We start from the raw sequence: 22,671 nt of genomic DNA on the forward strand, positions 1-22,671 counted from the left end.
ATGGCCGCTGAGCCTGCGCGTCCGGAGCCTGTGCTCCGCAATGGGAGAGGCCACAACAGTGAGAGGCCCACGTACCGCAAAAAAAAAAAAAAAAAAAAAAAAAAAGAAATAATGATTGTATACAAAGGGATAGCACAAGGAAGTTTTTTTAGAGTGACGAAACAGTTGTGTATTCTGACTGAGGTGGTGGTTTATATGAACCTATACCTGTATTAAAATTCGTAAAACTGACCCCCCAAAAATTAATAGGACTGTACACTAAAGAAATTAACTTTATGTTAATTATAACAATAGAAGTTTTTTTAAATGACTGAAAGGTATACAAATCTGAAACAGTAAATTTACAGATCTAACAACCTCAACAAACCCCAAACAAAAGACTACTTAAAACAGTGATAAAAAGAAAAATTTTAAAGCAGTTAGAAATAAAACATTATGTATATAGGAACAAAGGTAAAACTGACAACAGACTTCTTGTCAGAAACAATGCAAGACAGAAGACAGTGGAGTAACATCTGTCAAGTATTAAAAGAAAACTGTCAACAGAGAATTCCATACCCCATGAAAACATCTTTCAAAACCAAAGATGAGACCTTCCACTTCTTGGAAGATGGATTAGTGGTACTTTTCCCTACTCCTCCCACTAAGTACAACAAAAAATCCTGGACATTGTATATGAAGCAAACATAAGCTGTGAAAGACAAGCTAGCAATTTCAGAACCCAAGGAATGACATGGCAGTGAGTTCCCTGGGATTTCTTTCTGCTTCATATATTCCAGGACTTGGAGCTGAAGAAGCCACCGACCTGGAAACACCAACAAATGGAGGGAACAAAGCCACAATGAAAGCCTGCTATCTCTAGCCAAAGGACCAGGAAAGGGGCAGCCTAGCAAGGCAGAAAACTTACAAAAACTGCTTTACCCTAGTCAAACACACAGAAAAACTGTGGTGCCACACCTACCCATGGCCAAGTGAGGAGCCTAGTCTTCCACTTACATCCCAACCTACCCACTGGGGTAGTGTTAGAAAAGGTAAATTAGGAATGGGAACTTTCATCCATGCTGAGTGATAACAAACCACACCCCCATCCCACAATGTCAGTGAAGATCAAATGAAGAGCCTGGATTTCCACCCACATACCCAGTAATAAAGAAGCATCCTTCCTTATTATGCTAAGTTAAATAAATCAAACAGAGAAAGACAAATGCTGTATGATAACACTTACACGTGAAATCTAAAAAATACAACAAACTAGTGAATATAACAAAAAAGTAACAGATTCACAGATGCAGAGAACAAGTTGGTGGTTATCAGTGGGGATAGAGAAGGGGGAGGGGCATGATAGGAGTAAGGGATTAAGAAGTACAAACTATTACGTATAAAATAAGCTACAAGGATATAGTATACAACACAGGGAATTATAGCCAGCATTTTATAATAATCATAAATGGAGCATAACCTTTAAAAATTGTGAATCACTATACTGTACACCTGTAACATATCATATTGTAAATCAATTATACCTCGAGAGAGAGAGAGCAAGAAAAAGAAAGAAAGGAAGAAAGAAAGAGAAAAGAAAGAAAGAAGCAACCCTCGAACTCCCCAGTGGGTAGCGTCAGAATCAGGACTTTCACTATCACCCAGTGGTAAAAAGCCACTGTTGTGTCAGTGGACATCATGTGGGGAGAAGAAACTCCTACCCCACCCAGGAAGAACATGGAGCCCCAAACCCCACCCTGGGTGTCAACAGACTGCGTGGGGAACGTGGACTTCTATCTCCACCTAATATTTCTTCCTTTGCCAGAATGGTGTCAGAGAAAGCCAGCTAAAACACATATTAGATAAGATCCAATACCTTATAACATAACACAAAAATGTCCAGGTTTCAACTGAACATCACTCATCATACTAAGAACCAAGAATTTCTCACTCAGTGAAAAAAGACAATGAATGAATAGATGCCAACACTAAGATAGGAGGTAAGTTAGAATTACCTAACAGAAGTTTTAAAGCAGCCATGATAAAAATGCCTCAACAGGTAGTTACGAACATACTAGAAACAAATAAAACAATATAGAAAAACTCAACAAATAGAAGATATAAAGAACCAAATGGAAATTTTAGAAATGAAAAACACAGTAACTGAAGTAAGCAGCTCAGTGGATAAGCTAAGTAGAAGAATGGAACTGACAGAGGAAAGAATCAGTAAACATGAACACAGAACAACAGAAATTACCTACTCTGAACAATACAGAAAGAACAGACTGGGAAAGAAAAATGAACAGAGCCTCAGGGACCTTTAGGACTTTAACAAAATATCTAACACATGCTATCAGAATCCCAGTAGGAGAGGAGAGAGAAGGCTGGGTTGAAAGTATTATAAGAAATGAAGGCTGAAATTTTCCCAAATTTGGCAAAAGATATGATTCTATAGATTCAGGAAGCACAGCAAACATCAAACAGGAAAAAGAACAAAGGTATTTATGCCAAGACACATCATAATTAAACTTATGAAAACTAAAGACATCGAAAAAATCTTGGAAGTAGTGAAAAAAAAACCAACACCTTACCTATAAGAGAAAAACTATTTGAATGGCAATGGATTTCACATCAAAAACTATGGAAGACAAAGGAAGTAGCAGAATAATTTTCAACTGCTGAAAGAAAAGGACTGTCAACCTGGAATCCTATACCCAGTGAAAATGTCCTTCAGGAATCAAGGTGAAATTAAGACATTCTCAGATGAAGCAAAACAAGGAGAATTTGTTGCCAGTAGACTTACCCTAAAAGAATGACTTAAGGAAATTCTCTAAACAAAAAGGAAGTAATTTTTTTAAAAAAGGAACCCTGGAACATCAAGAAGGAAGAAGAAAACATGGTAATCAAAAATACAGACAAATACAATAGGCTTTCCTTCTCTTGAGTTTTCTAAATTATGTGAAAGTTGAAATAAAAATCGTAACACTGTCTGATGTGGTTCCAAATGTATGTGAGGAAATATTTAATTACATGATAACTAGGGAAGAGTAAAGGAGATAGAAGGGAAAGTTTCTACACTTCCCTTGAATTGGTAAAATAACAACATCAGTAGACTGTGAAAAGTTATGTATAAATAATACAAACCTAGAGCAACCTCTAAAAACACTGTATAAAGAGATACACTCAAAAACATTAAAAAAAACAAATTTTTAAATATTCAAATAACCCACAGGAAGGCAAAGATAAGAAAACAGAAATGAAAAACAGAACAGAAAACAAAAACAAAATGACAAACTTAAGTCCTAATATATCAACAACCACCTTAAATATCAATAAACATTACACCAATTAAAAGACTTAAATTAACAAAGCAGCTTTAAAAACATGATTCAACTATATGCTGCCTATAAGAAACTCACTTCAAATGTAATGATACAAGCAGGCTGAAAGAAAAATGATGGAAAAACATATGTCATGCAAACATTAACCCAAAGAAAGCAGGAATGGTTATATTAGTAGCAGATAAAGTAGACTTCAGAGCAAAGAAAACTACCAGAGAAAGTGAGATTATATAAAGGATCAGTCCATCAAAAAGACAAAGCAATCTCAAATGTGTTTGTACCAAACAACAAAGCTGCAAAATACATGAATTGAACTCTGATAGGACTGAAAACAGACATAGAGAAATCCACAACTAGAGCTGGAAACCTCAATATCCTTCTGTCAACAATTGATTGAACAATTAAACAGAAAATCAGCAAGGATACAGAAGAAGTCAACAACACCAACAGCCAATGAGATCTGATCAACATTTATAGAACACTCCACCCAACAACACATTTGTTTCAAGTGCTCACAGCACATATACCAAAATAGACTATATCCTGGGCCACAAACAAACCTCAAAAAATAAGACAACTGAAATCATAATAAGTGTGTTCTCTGACCACAATGGAAAATACCAGAAATCAGTGAGAGAGAGATAACAAGAAAGTCTATAAATACCTGGAAACTAAGTAACACACTTCTAAATAACCCATGGGTCAAAGGGTAAGTCTCAAGGGAAACTAAAAAATATACTGAACTGAATGAAAATAAAAAGACAATATATCAAAAGTTTGGAGACACAGGGACTTCCCTGGTGGTGCAGCAGTTAAGACTCCGCCTGCCAATGCAGGGGACATGGGTTTGAGCCCTGGTCCGGGAAGATCCCACATGCTGTGGAACAACTAAGCCTGTGTGCCACAACTACTGAGCTTGCGCTCTAGAGCCCACGAGCCACAACTACTGAGCCTGCATGCTACAACTACTGAAGCCCATGTGCCTAGAGCCTGTGATCTGCAAAAAACACAAGCCACTGCAATGAGAAGTCCGCACACCACAACAAAGAGTAGCCCCCACTCACCACAACTACAGAAAGCCCGTGTGCAGCAACGAAGAACCAACACAGCCATAAATAAATAACTAAATTAATTAATTTAAAAAAAGTTTTGGGACACAGCTAAAGCAGTGTTGAAAGGGAAATTTACAGTAATACCAATATCAGAAGCAAAAACAAGGATATCAACCCTGCAGACATCAAAAGGATAACAAGGGAATACTATAAATAACTTCACACACATAAATTTGACAACTTTGGAAAAATGGACCAATTCCTCAAAAGAAGTGAACTACTACAACCCACCCAATATAAAATAATTGGAATAGTGCTATACTTATTAAGGGAATTAAATTTTCAATTTTAAAACTCCCAGAAAAGCAATCTCCAGGCCAAGATAGTTTCACTGATGGATTCTACACTAAATAAGAATTTACATCAATTCTACACAATCTCTTCCGAAAAACAGGAGTTAACATATCCCAAATTCATTTTATAAAGCTAGTATTACCCTGATAGCAAAACCAAACAAAGGTGGTACAAAAACAGAAGATTACAGACCGACATATCTCATGAACACATGTAAAAATCCTTAACAAAAATTCAGCAAAATATAAAAATAAACATCATGACCAAACGGAGTTTATTCCAGAGATACAAAGATGACTCAGTATTGGAAAATCTACCAGTATAATCCACTATATTAATAAGCTGAAGAAGAAATTCACATGATCATATCAATTTGACACAGAAAAACCTACTGACAAAAATCAACACTCATTCAAGATAAAAAGCGGGAATCAGTAAAACAGAAAAACAAGAGGAAAAAAAAAAAGAAAGAAAGAAATAGAGGGGAACTTCCTTGACTTGATAAAAAGGATATACCAAAAACCTACAGCTAACATCAAACTGAATGCTTTTCCCCTAAGATCAGAAATGAGGCAAGGATGTCAGCTCTGATCACTCTTATTCAACATATTGCTAGAAGTTCTAGCCAGTGAAATAAGGCAAGAAAAGGGAATACAGGATACACATCAGTAAGGAGTAAGTAAAAATGTCCCTATCTGCATATGACATGATTCTCTACGTAGAAAAATACAAGGACTCCCAAAAGAAAAAAAAGCCTAGAAATATTAAGTGAAGTCAGTAAGGTCAATATACAAAAATCAAATGTACTTTTATATACCAGCAATAAAAATGTGAACACCAAAATTAAAAATATAATGATGCTTATAATTCCTCAAAAAATAAAAGGATTAGGTGTATATCTCACAAAACAAACATGTTGATAACTACACAACACTGATGAAACAAAGTAAAGAAGATCTAAGTAAATGCAGAGACATACCACATCCACAGACTGGAAATGTCAGCATAGTAAAGACATCAATTCTCCCCAAACTGAGATACAGATTTAACAAAATTTCTATCAAAATCCCCAAAATATTTTTGTACATATAGACAAGATTATTCTGTAATTTATATGGAAAGACAAAGGAACCAGAATAGAAAAAAACAATTTTGAAAAAGAATAAGTGGATGGACTCACTCTACCTGATATCAAGATTTATTATATAGCTACAATAACAAAGACCAACCATGTTGTGGGACAGTTACATACCTTAACAGAACAGAATAGGGGACCCAGAGATAGACCCACACAAATACACCCGAGTGATTTTTTACAAAAGTTTAAAAGCAATTAATGAAGGAAAGACAGCCTTTGAAACAAATGGTGCTAGAGCAACTGGACATCCAGACAGAAAAACTAAACCTCACGCTATACAAAAATTAACGTAAAATGGATCACATACCTAAATGTAAAACTATAAAACTTGTAGGAAAAAAAAACAGGAGAAAATCTTTAGGATCAAGGGCTATGCAAAGAGATCTTATACTTGACAGCAAAAGCACAATCCATAAAAGGAAAAATTGGACTTCACCAAAATTTAAAACTTTTGCTCTGTGAAAGACCCTGTTAAGGGGATGAAAAGACAAGCTTCAAACTGGCAGGAAATGTTGGAAATACACATCCGAAAAAGACCTAATATCTAGAATATATAAAGAACAAAACAACAATATAAAAACAAAGAACACAATAGAAAATGAACAAAAGACACAAAGAGATATTTTCCAAAGGGGATATATACAGATGGTAAATAAACACATGGAGAGAAGTTCAAGACCTTTAGGCATTAGGGAAATGCAAATTAAAACTACAATGAGATATCATTATACTCATCATTACCGTATGGCTAAAATGAAAAATAGTGAAACACCAAATGCTGGCAACAGTGCAGAGCAACTGGAACTCAATACACTGCTGGTGGAAATGTAAACTGGTCAGCCACTCTGGAAACTATTTGGCAGTTTCTTACAAAACTAAACATGCAACTACCTTATGACCCAGCAACTGTAGTTCTGGGCATTTATTCCAGAGAAATAAAGACTTGTGTTCACACACATGCTCTACACACTAATGTTTACAGCAGCTCTATTCATAATATCCAGAAACTGGAAACAACCCAGATGTCCTTTAATGGATGAGTGGTTAAACAAACTGTGGTCCATCCATACCATGGAATACTAATCAGCAATAAAAAGGAACAAATTATTAATATACACAACAAAGTGAATGAATATCCAGAGACTTATGCTGAGTGAAAAAGCCAATCCCTACTATATAATTCAATATATGTAACATTCTTGAAATGACAAAATAATAGAAGTGATAACTAGTAGTTGCCAGGGATTAAGGAGGAGGTGGGGGCACGAGGGAAGTGGGCTTGGCTATAAAAGGGAAACATGATCCTTAGTGATGGAAACGTTCTGTACCTTGACTGTATCAAAATCAATATCCTGGCTGTGAGACTGAACTACAGTGCCACCACTGGGGGAAACTGGGTAAGGGTACATAGCATGCCTCTGTGTGATTTCTTACAACTGCAAGTAAATCTAAAATTACCTCAAAATAAAGTTTAGCTTCAAAAAAGGCAAAATGAAGATATTTCAGACCAAGAATAAAAAACAAACAAATAAATAAAACAAAAAACAGAGTTTGGGGGCTTCCCTGTTGGCGCAGTGGTTAAGAATCCACCTGCCAACGCAGGGGACACGGGTTCGATCTCTGGTACAGGAAGATCCCACATGCTGTGGAGCAACTAAGCCCGAGCGCCACAACTACTGAGCCTGCACTCTAGAGCCCATGAGCCACAACTACTGAGCCTGTGTGCCACACCTACTGAAGCCCACACACCTAGAGCCCGTGCTCCGTAACAAGAGAGGCCACCACAATGAGAAGTCTGTACACCACAAGGAAGAGTAGCCCCTGCTCACCGCAACTAAAGCCCGCACCCAGCAATGAAGACCCAACGCAGCCAAAAATAAATAAATAAATAAATTTATTTTAAAAACCAACCAAACAAACAAAAAAAAAAACAGTTTGTCACCAGCAAGAAAAGTTAAGGGAACTCCTCCAGGCATATGAAAAAATACCAGATGGATGTCTGGATCTACACAAAGGCATTAAAAGCAGTGGAAATGATAAAAGAGTAAGTAAATATAAAAGACTGGTAAAGAAACCTTAACAAACTACTTAAAATAAAACTTTTAAATTTTATTTAAAGCAAAATAACACAATATATTATGTGGATACAAATTAAGTAAAAATAAAATGTTTGACAACAATAGCACAAATGTCTAGAGAGAGACCATGAAAGTATATTGTCATAAAGTCCTTATACTACACAAGAAATGGAATAGTATCTCAATGTAAGCTATGGTAAGTTAAAAATGTATGCTAAACCCTAAAGCAACCACTAAAAAGAGAAACCAAAGTTAGAGAAAATATGCCAATAAAGGAGAAGAAATATAAAATTACTCATTCCAAAAGAAGGCAGAAAACAATGAAAAAGGGAACAAAGAATACGGGACAATTAGAAAACAAATAGCAAGATGGTAAATGTAAAACCAATCATATCAATACTCTCATTAAATATAAATGATTTATATTTTAAAAGGCAGAGACTGTAAGACTGGATTAAAAAACAAGAACAAACTATAGGCTGTTTACAAGAAATCCACTTTAAATATAAACACAAATAGGTTAAAAGTTAAAAGATGGACAAAGATATACCATGCTAACATTAATAAGAAAACTGGAGTGGCTCTATTTCAGACAAAACAGATTTCAGAGTAAAGCATATTATTTGGGATAAAGAGGGTCATTTCATAAGTTATAAACAGGTCAGCTCACCAAGAGGTCATAATAACCTTAAGTGACAGAGTTTCACAGTACATGAAGCAAAACTGATAGAACAGAATGAAGAAACAAATTCAAAAATTTATTTTATTTCAACATACCTCTCTCAAAATTCGATAGAACAAGTAGACAGAAAAGCAGTAAAAGGACATAAAAGACAACCTCAACAACATTATCAAGTAACTAAACATAATCAGCATTTATAGAAACTCCAACCAACACAGCAGAATACACATCCTTATTAAGTACACGTGGAATATTTAACAAGCCAGACCACGTTCTGGTGCATAAAACAAGTCTCAAGTTTCAAAGGATTCAAACAATAAAAGTATCTTCTCTGACCACAATGGAATTAAAGTAGTAACAGGACAATTTCCGAAAACTCCCCAATCATCTCGCAACTAAAAACATGCCTCTAAATAATCATAAGGGCAATCAATCAAGTAACTGTATTAAAAAAACTACTAGAATTAAGGAACTTAGCAAAGTTGTAGGATACAAGATCAATAAAGTTCAACTGCATTTCTATATTCTAGCAATGAACAATCAAAAATCGAAATTCAAAAACTATTACCATTTATAATAGCTTTCAAAAATATGAAATGCTTAGGGATAAATCGGATTAAAAATTGTACAAATTGTACTTGTATACTGAAAACTATGCAACACAGCTAAGAAAAACTGAAGATAACCTAAATAAATACCTAGTTTGTGGGCCAGAAAACAATACTGTTTGGATGTCATTCGTTCCAAACTGATTTACAGATTCAACACAATCCTAATCAAAATCTCAGGAAGCTTTTTTGTAGAAATTGACAAACAGATTTCAAAATTAATTTGGAAATGCAAAGGACCAAGAATGGCCAAAACAACTTTGAAAAAGGAGAACAAAGTTGGAAAAGTTACCTGACTTCAAAACTTTTAAATATATAGTAACAAGGCACTGTGTTATGGTGTCAAGACAGATAGTGGATCAGTGTAACAAAACAGAGTCCAGAAATAGATCCATATGTATATGAGCAATTGATTTTTTTTTTTTTTTTTGGTTTTTCTTCTTGCGGCACGCGGGCTTCTCACTGCTGCGCCTCTCCCGTTGCGGAGCACAGGCTCCGGACGCGCAGGCCCAGCGGTCATGGCTCACAGGCCCAGCCGCTCCGCAGCATGTGGGAGCCTCCCGGACCGGGGCACGAACCTGCGTCCCCTGCATCGGCAGGTGGACCCCCAACCACTGCGCCACCAAGGAAGCCCAGATCAATTGATTTTTGACAAAGGTACAAAAATAATTCAGTAGAGAAAGGGCTATGTTTTGAACAAATAGTGCTGGAACAACTGGATATCCATATTGAAAAACATGAACTTTAATCCATTCTTCACACCACAAATAAAAATTAACTCAAAATGTATCACTGACCTAAATATAAAAACTAAAAGTATAAAACTGCTAAAAAACAAAGGGAAAATCTTTGCAACCTCTGGTTAGGCAGATTTCTTAAATACAACACCTAAAGCACAGATGATAAAAATGGAAAAATAATGAAGCAGTATTCTTCAAAACTAAAAACATGCTCTTTGAAAGACAGTGTGAGGAGACTATTTTCTCCAGATTGGGAAACATTTGCAAATTACATATCTGATAAAGGGCTTCTATCCAGAATACATAAAGAACTCTCAAAACTCAACGATAAGAAAACTACCCAATTTTAAATCAGGCAAAAGATATGAGCAGGCGCTTGAGCAAAGCAAACACACAGATGGCAAAGAACCATATGGAGAGATGTTCAACATCCTTATTCATTATGGAAATGCAAATTAAAACCACAGTAACATACTATCATACTACACACCTATTAGAGTGGCTAAAATTGGAAAGACTGACCACGCCAAGTATTAGGGGAGATAGGGAGCAAATGGAAGTTTCATTCACTGCTGGTGGGAATGTAAAATATCACAATCCCTTTGGGAGACAGTTTGGAAGTAACTTAAAGTGAAGCACACACATACTATAGGACCAAGCCATTCCTCTCCTAGATATTTACCCACAAGAAATGAAAACATGTCCTTACAAAGACTTCAAGGTAGCTTAATTTGTTGTTTTGTTTTGTTTTGTTTTTTGGCTGTGTTGGGTTTCCATTGCTGCGTGCAGGCTTTCTCTAGTTGCGGCGAGCGGGGGCTACTCGTCGTTGCGATGCACGGGCTTCTCATTGTGGTGGTTTCTCTTGTTGCGGAGCACTAGGCACGCGGGCTTCAGCAGTTGCAGCACGTGGGCTCAGTAGTTGTGGCTCATGGACTCTAGAGCGCAGACTCAGTAGTTGTGACGCACAGGCTTAGCTGTTCCGTGGCATGTGGGATCTTCCCAGACCAGGGATTGAACCGGTGTCCCCTGCATTGGCAGGTGGATTCTTAGCCACTGTGCCACCAGGGAAGTCCTCATAGTAGCTTAATTTGTGATGGCCCAAAATGGGAAATCACCCAAATGTCCATCAATAGGTGAATGGAGAACCAAACTGTCGTACATCTATCCATACAATGGAATACTACTCAGCAATAAAAATTAACTATTGATACATGCAACAACATGGAATAATGCTGAAATAATTGTGCTGAGTGAAAGAAGCCAGGCAATATAAAAATATATACTGTGTAATTCCACATATAAGACATTCTAGAAAATACAAACTAATCTGTAGCAAACAGAAGGCATATCAGTGGTTGCCTGGGGTGGAGGGGATGAGGGACAGGAAAGGGTGGGAGGGACTGATTTCAAAGGAGCACTGAGACTCTTTAGAGGGGTGATGAATATGTCCATATGTAGACTGTGGTGATCGTTTCACAGGTATACACAAATGTCAAAATGCATCAAATTGTGTATTTTAAACGTGCAATTTATTGTTTATCAACAACACCTCAATAAAGCTGAGAAAACAGAGAGAAAGAGAAAACTACCAATGGCCTATAAAAGACAGGCACCTTTGGGGCTTCCTTGGTGGTGCAGTGGTTGAGAGTCCGCCTGCCAATGCAGGGGATACAGGTTCGTGCCCGGGTCTGGGAAGATCCCACATGCCACAGAGTGGCTGGGCCCGTGACCCATGGCCACTGAGCCTGTGCGTCCGGAGCCTGTGCTCCGCAACGTGAGAGGCCACGGCAGTGAGAGGCCCGCGTACTGCAAAAAAAAAAAAAAAAAAAAAAAAGACAGACACCTAATTCTGGACACCCCGAGCAACTGCATTTTCGTCTCCATCCTCTCTCTCTCTGTCCAGGTGCCAGTGCTGGGTTTTCATCCACATCCTACTTTCATTAAGCGCAAAAGTGATAAGAAAGCTGTCTGTGGGGAATGAATTATGGACTTAAAAAGGAAGAAAATGAGGGCAAACAGAATCTTCCTTCTGTAATTTGAAGCCCTGGCATAAGAAACACCTCTTGATGGTGAGATTCTAGGTGATTTTCTTTCGGTTACCTTAAAATTTTCTGTACTTTACAAATTCTTTAAAACCATTATTTTGCTCTTTGGGGGAATAAAGTTTTAAAAGAGTGGGTCTAAATTCTCCATTAAGTAAAAAGCTATTCGGGAATTCCCTGGTGGTCCAGTGGTTAGGACACGGCACCTTCACTGCCGAGGGCCCAGGTTCAATCCCCGGTTGGGGGACTTCCCTGGTGGTCCAGTGGCTAAGGCTCCACGCTGCCAATGCAGGGGGCCCCGTTTGATCCCGGGTCAGGGAACTAGATCCCACATGCATGCTGCAACTAAGAGTTCGCATGCTACAACTTAAGATCCCTCATGCCACAACTAAAGAACCCGCACGCCACAATGAAGATCAAAGATCCCGCGTGCTGCAACGAAGACCCGGCACAGCCAAATCAATCAATCAATCAATCAATCAATCAATCCCTGGTGGGGGAACTAAGATCCCACAAGCCGCAAAAAAAAAACAAAAAAGTAAAGAGCTATGCAAAAATAAACCAAGGGGCTTTTTTTTCACCCTAATAATGAAGGACTAGCACCCTAACATACACACACACACATTAATGTAGATCAAAGAAGAGGGCGATTTCACTTCTAAGGGTGAAGAGTATGTACAATACTATATGCAGAAGGTCAAGACCTCAAAAAACGGTATGTTCTAAATTCTGAATTTCACTAGTTGACTGGCTCTCACCTAATTAAAGACATAACGTGTGTTAACTAACTTCCTGCCCTCTGGGTTGAAAACCGAGCTCTCACACACTAAAGGGAAAGTCCTGCATGAATTTCCAGGAGGTGAGGACCAGTGACAAGAGGCTCCTCTCCGCTAATGCTTAAAGCCTGTAAATGAATCAAGCGTTCAACAAAGGATGGATGCCAGGAGAAGTGGGATTCTTAGCCCTGCTTGTCCCAAGCTGTTGGCAGTAGACATTTATGTCACATTTTTTAGCAAGTGTAGAAAGCCAGCAGGGGCTTCAGAAATGCCAAATGCTGATAAAATATGTTTCTTTTTAAATAATTCTACAGGTCAAATTATGTGCAAAATGTTTTTTATGCCTGAATGTAAATCTTTAAGAGTCTTCCTCCATGATTTCTAAAAGAAGAAACCAACTCCTTAGTGATGATCAAATTCTTGGCTTAAATCTTCACTTTCATTTCAGAGAAAAAAAATGAAAGTAGGTTAGCATACCATAACACTACACACATAACACAATGGAGAACACTTACATGTCTTGGAGTGTTCGTGTGATAGCATGTAGTTGGCAAGAGGTGGCGTGTAAGTTAAACACTGCAGCGCTGCGTTGGCAAAACAGGTATTGCCCAAATTCTGGAGCCCAGCTCCTACTCTATGAGTTTGCTGCCACTTAAGACAAATCTTCTCAGATGGGAAAAGAATTTTTTGTGGAGGAGCAATGCCATCACCTAGGGCTAGGAAAATAAACAAATATTTAAAAAGAAAGCTTTGTATACTTCCGAAGCTGAATAACTAGCAACACATCAAACCTGAATCTGATCAAGATTCTTATGACCAGCTAACCAGAAATACAGGGGAGAAAGGGACATTTCAAAAGAAAGAGCCCAGAATGTGGGAAACTCTATGATTTGGTTTCTTTGATAAACAAATTGCAAGGACAAAAAAAGGTGGGGGGGGGGAGCAGCATTTAACAGATTAAAAAAAACTTAAAAGATATTCACCAAATGCAAAGCATAGACCTTGTTTGGAGGTTGATTTCAACAGCCAACTGTTAAAAAAAAATTATACAACTACCAGGGAAATCTGTACATTGACTGGACTTTTAATATAAAAAGCTTTTAATTTTCAGACATGAATTCTTTAAATATACACACTGAACTATTTATAGATGGAGTATAAAGTCCTGGATTTGCTTTAAAATGATGGGGAGTGGGGAGAGGAGTAAGTGGGTGGAGGTATAATTGGCCAGGAGCTGATAAACATCAAAGCTGGCTGAGGGGCACGTGAGACTTCATTATAATTATTCTCTCTTCTGCACCTACTTAAAATTTTTCATTAAAATAGTTTTAAAAATAAATAAACTACATCACAATAAAAGTGCAGGAAAGTTGATTCCCTGTAATATGTGCTACGGATGCTCATATTCTGTACCCCCACCAGCACGTCATCCTCACCATCATCTCACCTACTCAGTCCCCACTAGCTGTCGGATACTCTCAATTCTAAAGGTTGGTAGTGATGTCATCCCAAATTTACCAGCAGGGAAACAGGCTGTTAGGCATCACTATACATACTCATAAGTATAGTCTACAGGGTCTAAAAATTTCTTATCTATTTTTAAAACTTAGAAACAGATTGCTAATGATACTCCGGTGAGGCTCAAAAACAATTTATTTAGGAAAGGTCAAAAATCATCCACAGCAAGACTGTGTTTTCAAAAGTTTGGCAGTTCCTCAGTACTACCAAAGACTGAGATGCCCAATAGATGGTTCTCTATTTTAATAGCAATATTGAGTGTTGAAGCATGCAAAAAGGCAGGCTTCAGCTTCCTGAAGAAGGGAGAGCAAAATGAGCAAAGGAGAAATGGATGTTCAAAGAGCGTGACAAGGGCCCCCAAAAGAGCCAGATGGGGTGATACAAACTAAATCTTGAGGAAGAGAGAGGAGCCCCAGCAAGGTGACAGGAGGCTGGAGTCTGTGAGAGGATGTCCTGTGGGAATGCCCTGCTTATAAAGGTCTTTAAACCTCTCTGTATAACATTCAGTTACGTTGTTTGATTTGTGATGTAAATGTCCCCTCACCCAAAACACCTTCAGCAAATCATACCACCCACCTCATCATCACAATATCACACGCACTAGGAAGACTCAAAACAACATGAGAGCCAAATTATTCTAAACCAAACAACGTTCTGAGTGGGAACTAATCTCTTAAGGTTTCAAAGCTTCCAAATCTGAAAGTCTCAGGAGTACCAACTAAAGTGTCAGTGTCTTAGTTATCAGGATGGGTTTTAACAAATAAACCACATTAACCTGGCTTTATACATAATGTAACATTTACATGATCTGCTCGCTTTCAAAGAGCTTTATTTCTACAGACGACTCTAACTGGCAAAAACTAAACAAACAAAAACAAAGTTGGGTGGAGCTCATTTGTCAAAAGGCAACCATTTTTAAAAACATCTTAGGGGCTTCCCTGGTGGCGCAGTGGTTGAGAGTCCGCCTGCCGATGCAGGGGACACGGGTTCGTGCCCCGGTCTGGGAGGATCCCGCATGCCGCCGAGCGGCTGGGCCTGTGAGCCATGGCCGCTGGGCCTGCACGTCCAGAGCCTGTGCTCCGCAACGGGAGAGGCCACAACAGTGAGAGGCCCACATACCGCAAAAAAAAAAAAAAAAACTTAAAAAAAAATCTTTAAATTTTTAAAAAGTAGACATTTACTTAGGGCACTATAGTTAACTGACAAGTTAATGAAATGCTTGCCCATCTCAATTCTCACCAAGACAAAGTTTATCCTTCAAAAAATTAGGAATTCAACTACAAATAAATTCATAGTAACTAAAAATAATCTTACCTTGCTATGATACATATGTTAATCATGAATAAGCAGCAGAGGAAAATGAAGCCTGTCAAATAATGTAACTCTGCTGGCCATTCAGGTGGCAGTGTATCTTGCTAAATAAGCCCATCTCTGAAACTACCAACCCACTAACAGCATTTATACAGGAGTTTCTTGTAGTGATTCTTTTAGAAAGTAGTACCTTGATCCTTTTGTGGTGATGGTTTTGATTTTTCAGGTACAGATGAACTTGAATAAACTACAGCACCAGGTACTGGTCCTAAAGAAAGCGTGTGATTTGAAACATCATTTAATGAAGACACAGCACCCCAGCTGGCAGAACCTGCATCCATGTCTCCAGGTGGGACTGCCTCAGAACTGCCAGGCTGGTTCTGACAGGTTGATGAGTCTGAAGATTCAGAAGCTTTGTCAACTAGGGTCATTGTTCACCTCTGTAAAAGATGAGAAAAGCATACATTTGTTTCATAAGGTAAGAAAAGTAATCTACTTATTCTACCATTAGATCTTTGAAAACAATTAAAAACGGCTAGGTTAATTTTCCAACAAATCACCCCAATACAAAAGCAAAAGCAACACTATTTTTTAACTTTGTAATAATTTCCTTGGGATATTTACTGTTGTGCTAATCTGAACATGCCAACAATTTTTAATTATAAAATCTTCAATGAAGTATTTGATTAGATCTTGTCATTCTATTTCATGCCCTCTGAAAATCTGATATTTCGTTTCATAATCAGGTACCTCAATTTCCAACTCTATACATTCACCAAGTGCCTATATTTTTTCTCTCCCTTGCTTAAACCTAGAATGTGAAATGCACTAACACATTTGGCTCAATTTTCAATTCATATATAATTCCTCAAGGAAAAGTCTCAACTACATGAAAAGAAAACCTAGCTTTAATTTGAAGCTTAAAGTCCAAAATGACATTGTTTGAAATACATTACTTTTTTTAATATAGGAAGTCTCACTTTTGAAACACATTTTGAAGAGGCTCATTTATTTCGCATATATGATTTTTTAAAATGAAGTCCATAAGGCATTACTGACATCAAACTGGAACACAAATACATGTTATAAAAGTACTTAATTATCATTTTCTCTCTGAACCCTATTAAAATCTTAGGGCCCCCACTAACTGAGCACTTTCTATATGCTAGGCATTGTGTCACTCACTGAACACACACTAACTTACTTAATTTTCATAATGACCTATGAGAGACTGGACAGAATCCACTGGGTCTACGAAATGGAGCAACTATTACCCAAACTAGTCACTACTGGGAAAAGGTCCCAAGCCCAACATTCCCGGCTGGGGCCCCTTCGGGCTCTACCAAACTCCACAACACAGCACTTTAGGAATGTTTCCCATATTGCCCAGCGGCAACCAAATCTAGCAGGCCACTGCTCTGCAGATGATCTTCCAGGCGTGCCCCGACTGCCTCCGGCCCAGCATCCCGACACCTAGACTCTGGACACTGCCCGCCCTAGGAGCCTCTCCGCGCCCCGTGGTCCTGTCCTGCCTTCTCTCTCCAGGCTCTGCACATGCTGTTCTTCTTTCCCCAAACCTCCTCCACCCTTCCACCTCCAGCCAGTGAACACCCACCCCACTTCTCCGCTTAGAATTCATTTCCTCTGGGACACTTTCCTTGATAGTCCCCCTCCCCCAAGACAGTCTGAGAACCCCTCCTGGAAGCTCTGGCGGCGCCCTGGGCACCCTCGGGCTGATTTCCACCATAGCGCTGGGGCATGGACTCCACAGCCGTCCTGCCTGTGCCTCTCCATCATGTTCTTGTTTACATGCCCTGACCTGGCACAAGGAAAGCTCTCCACACACGTGTTGAACAAATGAATGAGCTGTGAAGACAGGACGTAACCAGTGTTTGCTCCTAGCACCAATTTTTGCTGACTGTTTTATATAAAGTATCTCATTTAATCCTTAAAAATTCTGAAGTAGGAATAGCCTTTAAAACTTGTTTTAAAAAATATTCAACACAGTAATTAATTACCCATGTATGTGACACTTCAACAAATGTTACGATGCACTGTCTACTCACAATAAGGTTTTTTTAAAAGCCTCAATTCTGTTGTGATTTTAAAGATTTAAATTAAGATTATCACCCTCCAAAAAAGTACAAACTTAAATATTTTTGGAACCTTACGTAGAAATAGAGAAGAAGATGTTAATTAGAGCTTAACAAAAAGAAAAACTGAACTGAAATTTTAAGTCAATCTAGGTAAAACACAGGACCTTTATCAGGAAGAAAGCTTGAGCCCTATTATCCAAATAAAGTTTATACTTTCCTCATCTGACAGTCAAAAGAAATTACAAAACAGTGTGGAGGTAAAAATAAGACAAGGGAAAAAGAAGTAGAGGAGGAGGAAAAGGAAGAAGAAAGCCAAACAGTGAAGATTAAGCCAGCCTTATGTACAGTAATGTTAAATAGCAAAAAGCTTGATTTTCTGGGATAAACATCCCTTCAGGACAATCATTAACAAATGACCAAATAAAATCATTTTACTTGCTCCAGTTGCCTTTGGGGGGGGGGGTCACAACTCTTAAATTAAGAAAAAAAAAAAACCCCAAGGAAAACATACAACGCAGTCGTTGATAACCATATAGCATTATAATTTGGGAAAACCAAAAACATCCATTCTCCTTCAGATGTATATTCAGCCAATGACTTCTTACCCTGAAACCATCAGGTGTTAAACTGGAGAAAACCTTTCTGGAAGCCAAACAATGTTGCACAGGGCTCAGGATTCAGATGTTACATGTTCTTTACTCTCAGTAAAGCTTCTAAACATTACTGAAATAAATCTCAGGACTTTTAAGCAACTACTTCAATGAAAAGTTTAAATTTCTCTCAACACCTCCTGATGATAGACAAACAAAAAGTTACAAAAGCATGTTTGAAAAAAACTGAGTACAAAAATCAAGGTTGGATGTGTGTGGAGGAATGAGACAAAGTGACTTCTCAATTGTTTCCATTAAGTGTACCTGCTTTAAATACAATGTTTTACTTGAAAGTCTTAAAATGCTGTCCCTTATATGGTATTTCTCCCTTGTGGTGACCAAATGCTAGAATACATTATTCTTTTTCATTTTTAAAAGAATAAGCATATGGCTATTTGAACATTATGGCACTCCATATACATTGTGATAAAAATATCAATACATGCAAAAAGAAACTGTTATACCTGTGCTTCTTAATAAACAATGTAATCCACATTCTTGTTGCATTTCCATTTGAAAACTCACAAGCTTTAAAAAGACAACCTAGATTTTACTTATTTGTAAGGAAACAAATCACTTCGCTTTAAACTTTTACAAAAAAAAAAAACTCTGTAGACTTAATTCAATGATACAGAAAAGAAGTGAAACTGACCCTAAATACAAATAAGTGAAACCGATTATTCACAACACCGATGCACTTTGAATGAATAATACAGTCAGAAGAGAATTATGTTTCAAACGTACAAGTTAAAATTTGAGACTCCACTAAAACGTACGAGAACCTAAAATACCGCTGTTTTAGGGGCTAACTAGTTTTTCAACCAGTTTTACTGTTATTTGAGTGTATTTACTTTAAATAGCCAACGTGTTTTCCCATAAACAAGTAAGTCCTAAGGCCTCCCGTAATATAAAAGAGCTATTCCACAAAAGTAATCTCAATTGCATTCATTATAGCGAGGTTAAAGTCCTAAATGGTAAAACTTCTGTCCCATCAAATCTTCATCTCAAACATCTGGAACTGACCGCCCTCTCCCCCCACACACTCCCCCACCCCCGCCCCAGGTAAGTTGGGTCTTCCTGGCCCGAAGATAAAGAACAGGACTAGGGCACACGCGCTTTGGGGGACGCGACGTCGGGCCGGCCGGCCCCTCCTCTCCTCCCGAGGGTGCCCGCTCCGCCCGGCGGCAGGCGTGGGGAGCTCGGACACCCGGTGGACTAGCCAGATGGACGGCCCCGCGAGGACGGACCGGCGCGGCGGGCGGGCCGGCGGGACGCCCGGGTGGGAAAGTTTGTCTCTTTGGGGGGCGCAGGGGGGGCGGGGAGGCGAGCCCGGGGCTCCGAGGGGTGCTCGGGGGCGGGAGGTGGCAGCCACGCGGGGGGCGGCGGGCGGCCCGGGGACTCCGGGCGGCTCAGCGGTCGGCGGCCGGCACACGCCCACCCCGGGCAGACCCATGCGGGCCTGGCCGCCCCGGAGCAGCCAGCCGGGCCCAGCCCCCGGGGCTGAGAGGGGCGGGCTGGGCTGGGTGGGGGTGGGAGGGCAGTGTCCATGGCAACCAGGGGGGTCCGGCCTCCCCACGCAGCCCGGCGCTCTGGGAGCCCGGCCGCCGGGGCCGTCGCGGCCGCCGCCCCCTCCCCAGCGGCCAGGCCCAGCCGGCGGTGGCGGCACTGCCACCGGCGCGGCGGGGTCCCGGGCGGCCCGCCGCTGCGGAGGGGGCGGCGGGCGAGGGGCCGCGCCAGCCCCCGGCGGGCCGCGCCGGCAGAGGGGCGGCCAGGCCAGCTGCGGCCGAGGCGAGCGGGGCGCTCCGCGGGCCCCACGCCGGCCAGCGGCGGGCAGGTAGGAGGCGGGAGCTTACCTGACCCGGCTCGGCGATCGCTCCATCCCCCTCGGCGGCCGCCGCCGCCGCCGCCGCCGCCGCACACAGCCCAGCCGCCCGGCGGGGGACAATGACGTGCCTCCATCCGGGCACCGCCGCCGCCGCCTCCGGGTCAGCGCCGCGCCCGCAGCGCCCCGCCGGGCCGCCAGGGGGCGCGCCAAGGCCGCGCCCGCACGCGCCGCTGCCCAGGGGCCGTCGCACAAGAGGCGCAGCGCACAGCTAACTAGCCGGGCTAGCGCGGGAGGGGCCATCTCCAAAGCGCCGCGGGCGCAGGCTGGCCCGCGCGTCACTGGAGCGCTGGTCGGCCGCGGAAGGAGGTCGCTGATTGGTGGAGCCGAGCCGTACGGCGTGGGCGGGTGAGGTCTTTCCCCAGCGGCCGGCTGGAGCCGACCGCGCGGCCCTCGGCGGTCGCGACCGGAGGGCTGAGACAGCCCTGCGGCGTGTGCGCTCAGTCCGGCCAGCGCGGGTGCACGGCCCACGCGGGACACCTGGCCCCCCAAATGGACACGGCTCCGGGAGACGCCCCTTGGCCTAGAGACCCGGCATTGAAGAACGCCGGACCCAGCGGTGCTCCAGCGCACCATCAGACTTCTCCAACTGTTACTGGAAGCGGAGAATTTTAAACCCGGCTCTAGAAAAGGCAGACCCCCGACTATCCCGTCACGATCTCATCTGAGATCCGAGCGTTGCTCTTGCAACGGAGGGCCAGACCATACTTCCAGCCGCTTATTGGATGTCTCCACCGCGAGGTCGAGCAGAGAACGAATTGATTGATCGTGTCATCTCCCCTCCACCACGACCCTGCTCCTCTCTGTGGGGTTCCCTGCTTTGATTAGGGACGTGGCACTCTCCCGCACCAGCCGAGTCCTCCCTCTGTCTCTCTTCTCTTTCCTTTCCTGACCTAACCCCTTACACCAGGTCACACCCACCCAACCTACCCACGGGCTGTAATCCCCACCCTCCCGGGGCAACCTTCCTAGTCTCGCCCCTCGCCTTCCCACAGTCTCCTTATGGTCACTCCACTCTCAGCTTCCACACTGCGGCCAGGATGATCTTTCAAAGACACAGGTCAGATGTTGGTCCCCTCCTAAGAGCCTTTAGCTACTTTCTTAGCCCACGGAAAAGTCTCAACTCCTTTACCTGGCATTGAAGGCCTACAGTTCCCTCTCCTCTTTTGTGTCCCAGCCATAACCTCCTTTTTCCTACAAACACCCCACTCCTACTTCTGCTTATAGAAATCCTGCTTGTGTCTGTTCTTCCATGAAGCTGCCATCAGAATCTTACTGCTCCCCGCTATGTCTTTTAAAGTAGTGCTAATTTCACTATTATGGAAAGAAATCACTGAAGTGATAAAATAGCAGTTGTGCGTTTGGAGCAGAACACTGAAGTTGTCTGAGAAAACAAAAAAGGAAAAGGTGAGTTCCAGACCTCCAAAGTTCAGTACCCACTTTTGGGATTAACACCACAGTTTACTTCCTGAGGAAGAATGGTTATGAAATTTCACCTGTACGGTCCTGGCAACACTAATAAGAGACCTGGAAGAAAAGAATAGCCATAGGGATGGATCCAGTAAATTGCTTGCCTTTTCCAAATGACTTGCAGGTGATTAAATACAGAATAAGGAGGAATTAAAGAGTCAAATGCCTAATACCTGAGCTTTGTGGTTATTTCAAAATGCTTCCTTTGGAAGTCACATGAGAAGTTTGGCTTCTAATATCAGTTTCCATTTCATATCCTATTGACAAACTGCCCCTGCAGTCAACGTCCTAATACAGTAGAGTAGGAAAAGAGATTAAAAAGAAAAAGAATCCCTTGGCATTCTCTCCAGAACAGAATTTTTTGGAGGGGAGGGGTTGTTACACAGCCCCCTGCTCCTTCCTCCGCGCCTTGAAAGCAAACATAGACGCCCTTTTCCTCTAAAGAATTTTGGGGTCACTTTAGTGCAAACTCATGACATAAATAGAGTAGTTAACAAAGGACATTAGGAAGTCCCTGCCTTCAGACAGCTGGGTCTTTGGCTTTTGCCCCAGAAATTCATTTTCCTCCAGACCAGAGCTTAATCCAAAGTGAATGCTGTTGGGAGAAGATTTCACTCTGCCTCTGTTCTTACAAGCTGTGGGACCTACACTAATTACTTAGCCAGTTGCCTTGACAAAAACTGTTTTTAGGCAAGAGGTGAACTGACACCAAGTGCACCACCTCCCAGTCCGGGTGATCACACGATCAAAGAGCAAAAGGTGTCAAAGAGGAGTAAATCAGATTTTTCAAGGACCTCCAGATAATGAGGGAGCCTGTGGTGGGCTCTGTTAATGCCCCATCTAGATCCACTTTGCTGGCTGACTCACGAATTCCCCTCCCAGCTGTTAAATATGTTAGTTGCTAATAACCCACAGCTGCCCCCTTCTGACAACTGTTCTTGGCTGATGGGGAGC

At 41.2% G+C, this 22,671-nt stretch overlaps 1 protein-coding gene across 3 annotated transcripts in view; it reads right to left on the minus strand.

The window, feature by feature from the left end:
- LOC308628561 (ubiquitin carboxyl-terminal hydrolase 42-like) overlaps positions 1–20,307 on the minus strand; it is a 43,532-nt gene extending 23,225 nt beyond the window's left edge. For all 3 annotated transcript variants that reach the window (XR_014017547.1, XR_014017548.1, XM_081255618.1), the window contains exons 1-3: positions 20,219–20,307; positions 15,810–16,059; positions 13,306–13,506 (exon numbers count right to left, since the gene is read on the minus strand). Coding sequence is in view for 1 of the 3 variants with exons in the window: in XM_081255618.1 (XP_081111744.1) it covers positions 13,306–13,506; positions 15,810–16,050 (442 nt within the window). In the remaining 2 variants the exon portion in view is untranslated. The remainder of the gene's footprint in view (positions 1–13,305; positions 13,507–15,809; positions 16,060–20,218) is intronic.
- Positions 20,308–22,671: the final 2,364 nt, after the last annotated feature.

The sequence above is a fragment of the Mesoplodon bidens genome, assembly GCF_964165515.1.
Source record: "Mesoplodon bidens genome assembly, chromosome: 15".
NCBI classification, from domain to species: Eukaryota; Metazoa; Chordata; class Mammalia; order Artiodactyla; family Ziphiidae; genus Mesoplodon; species Mesoplodon bidens.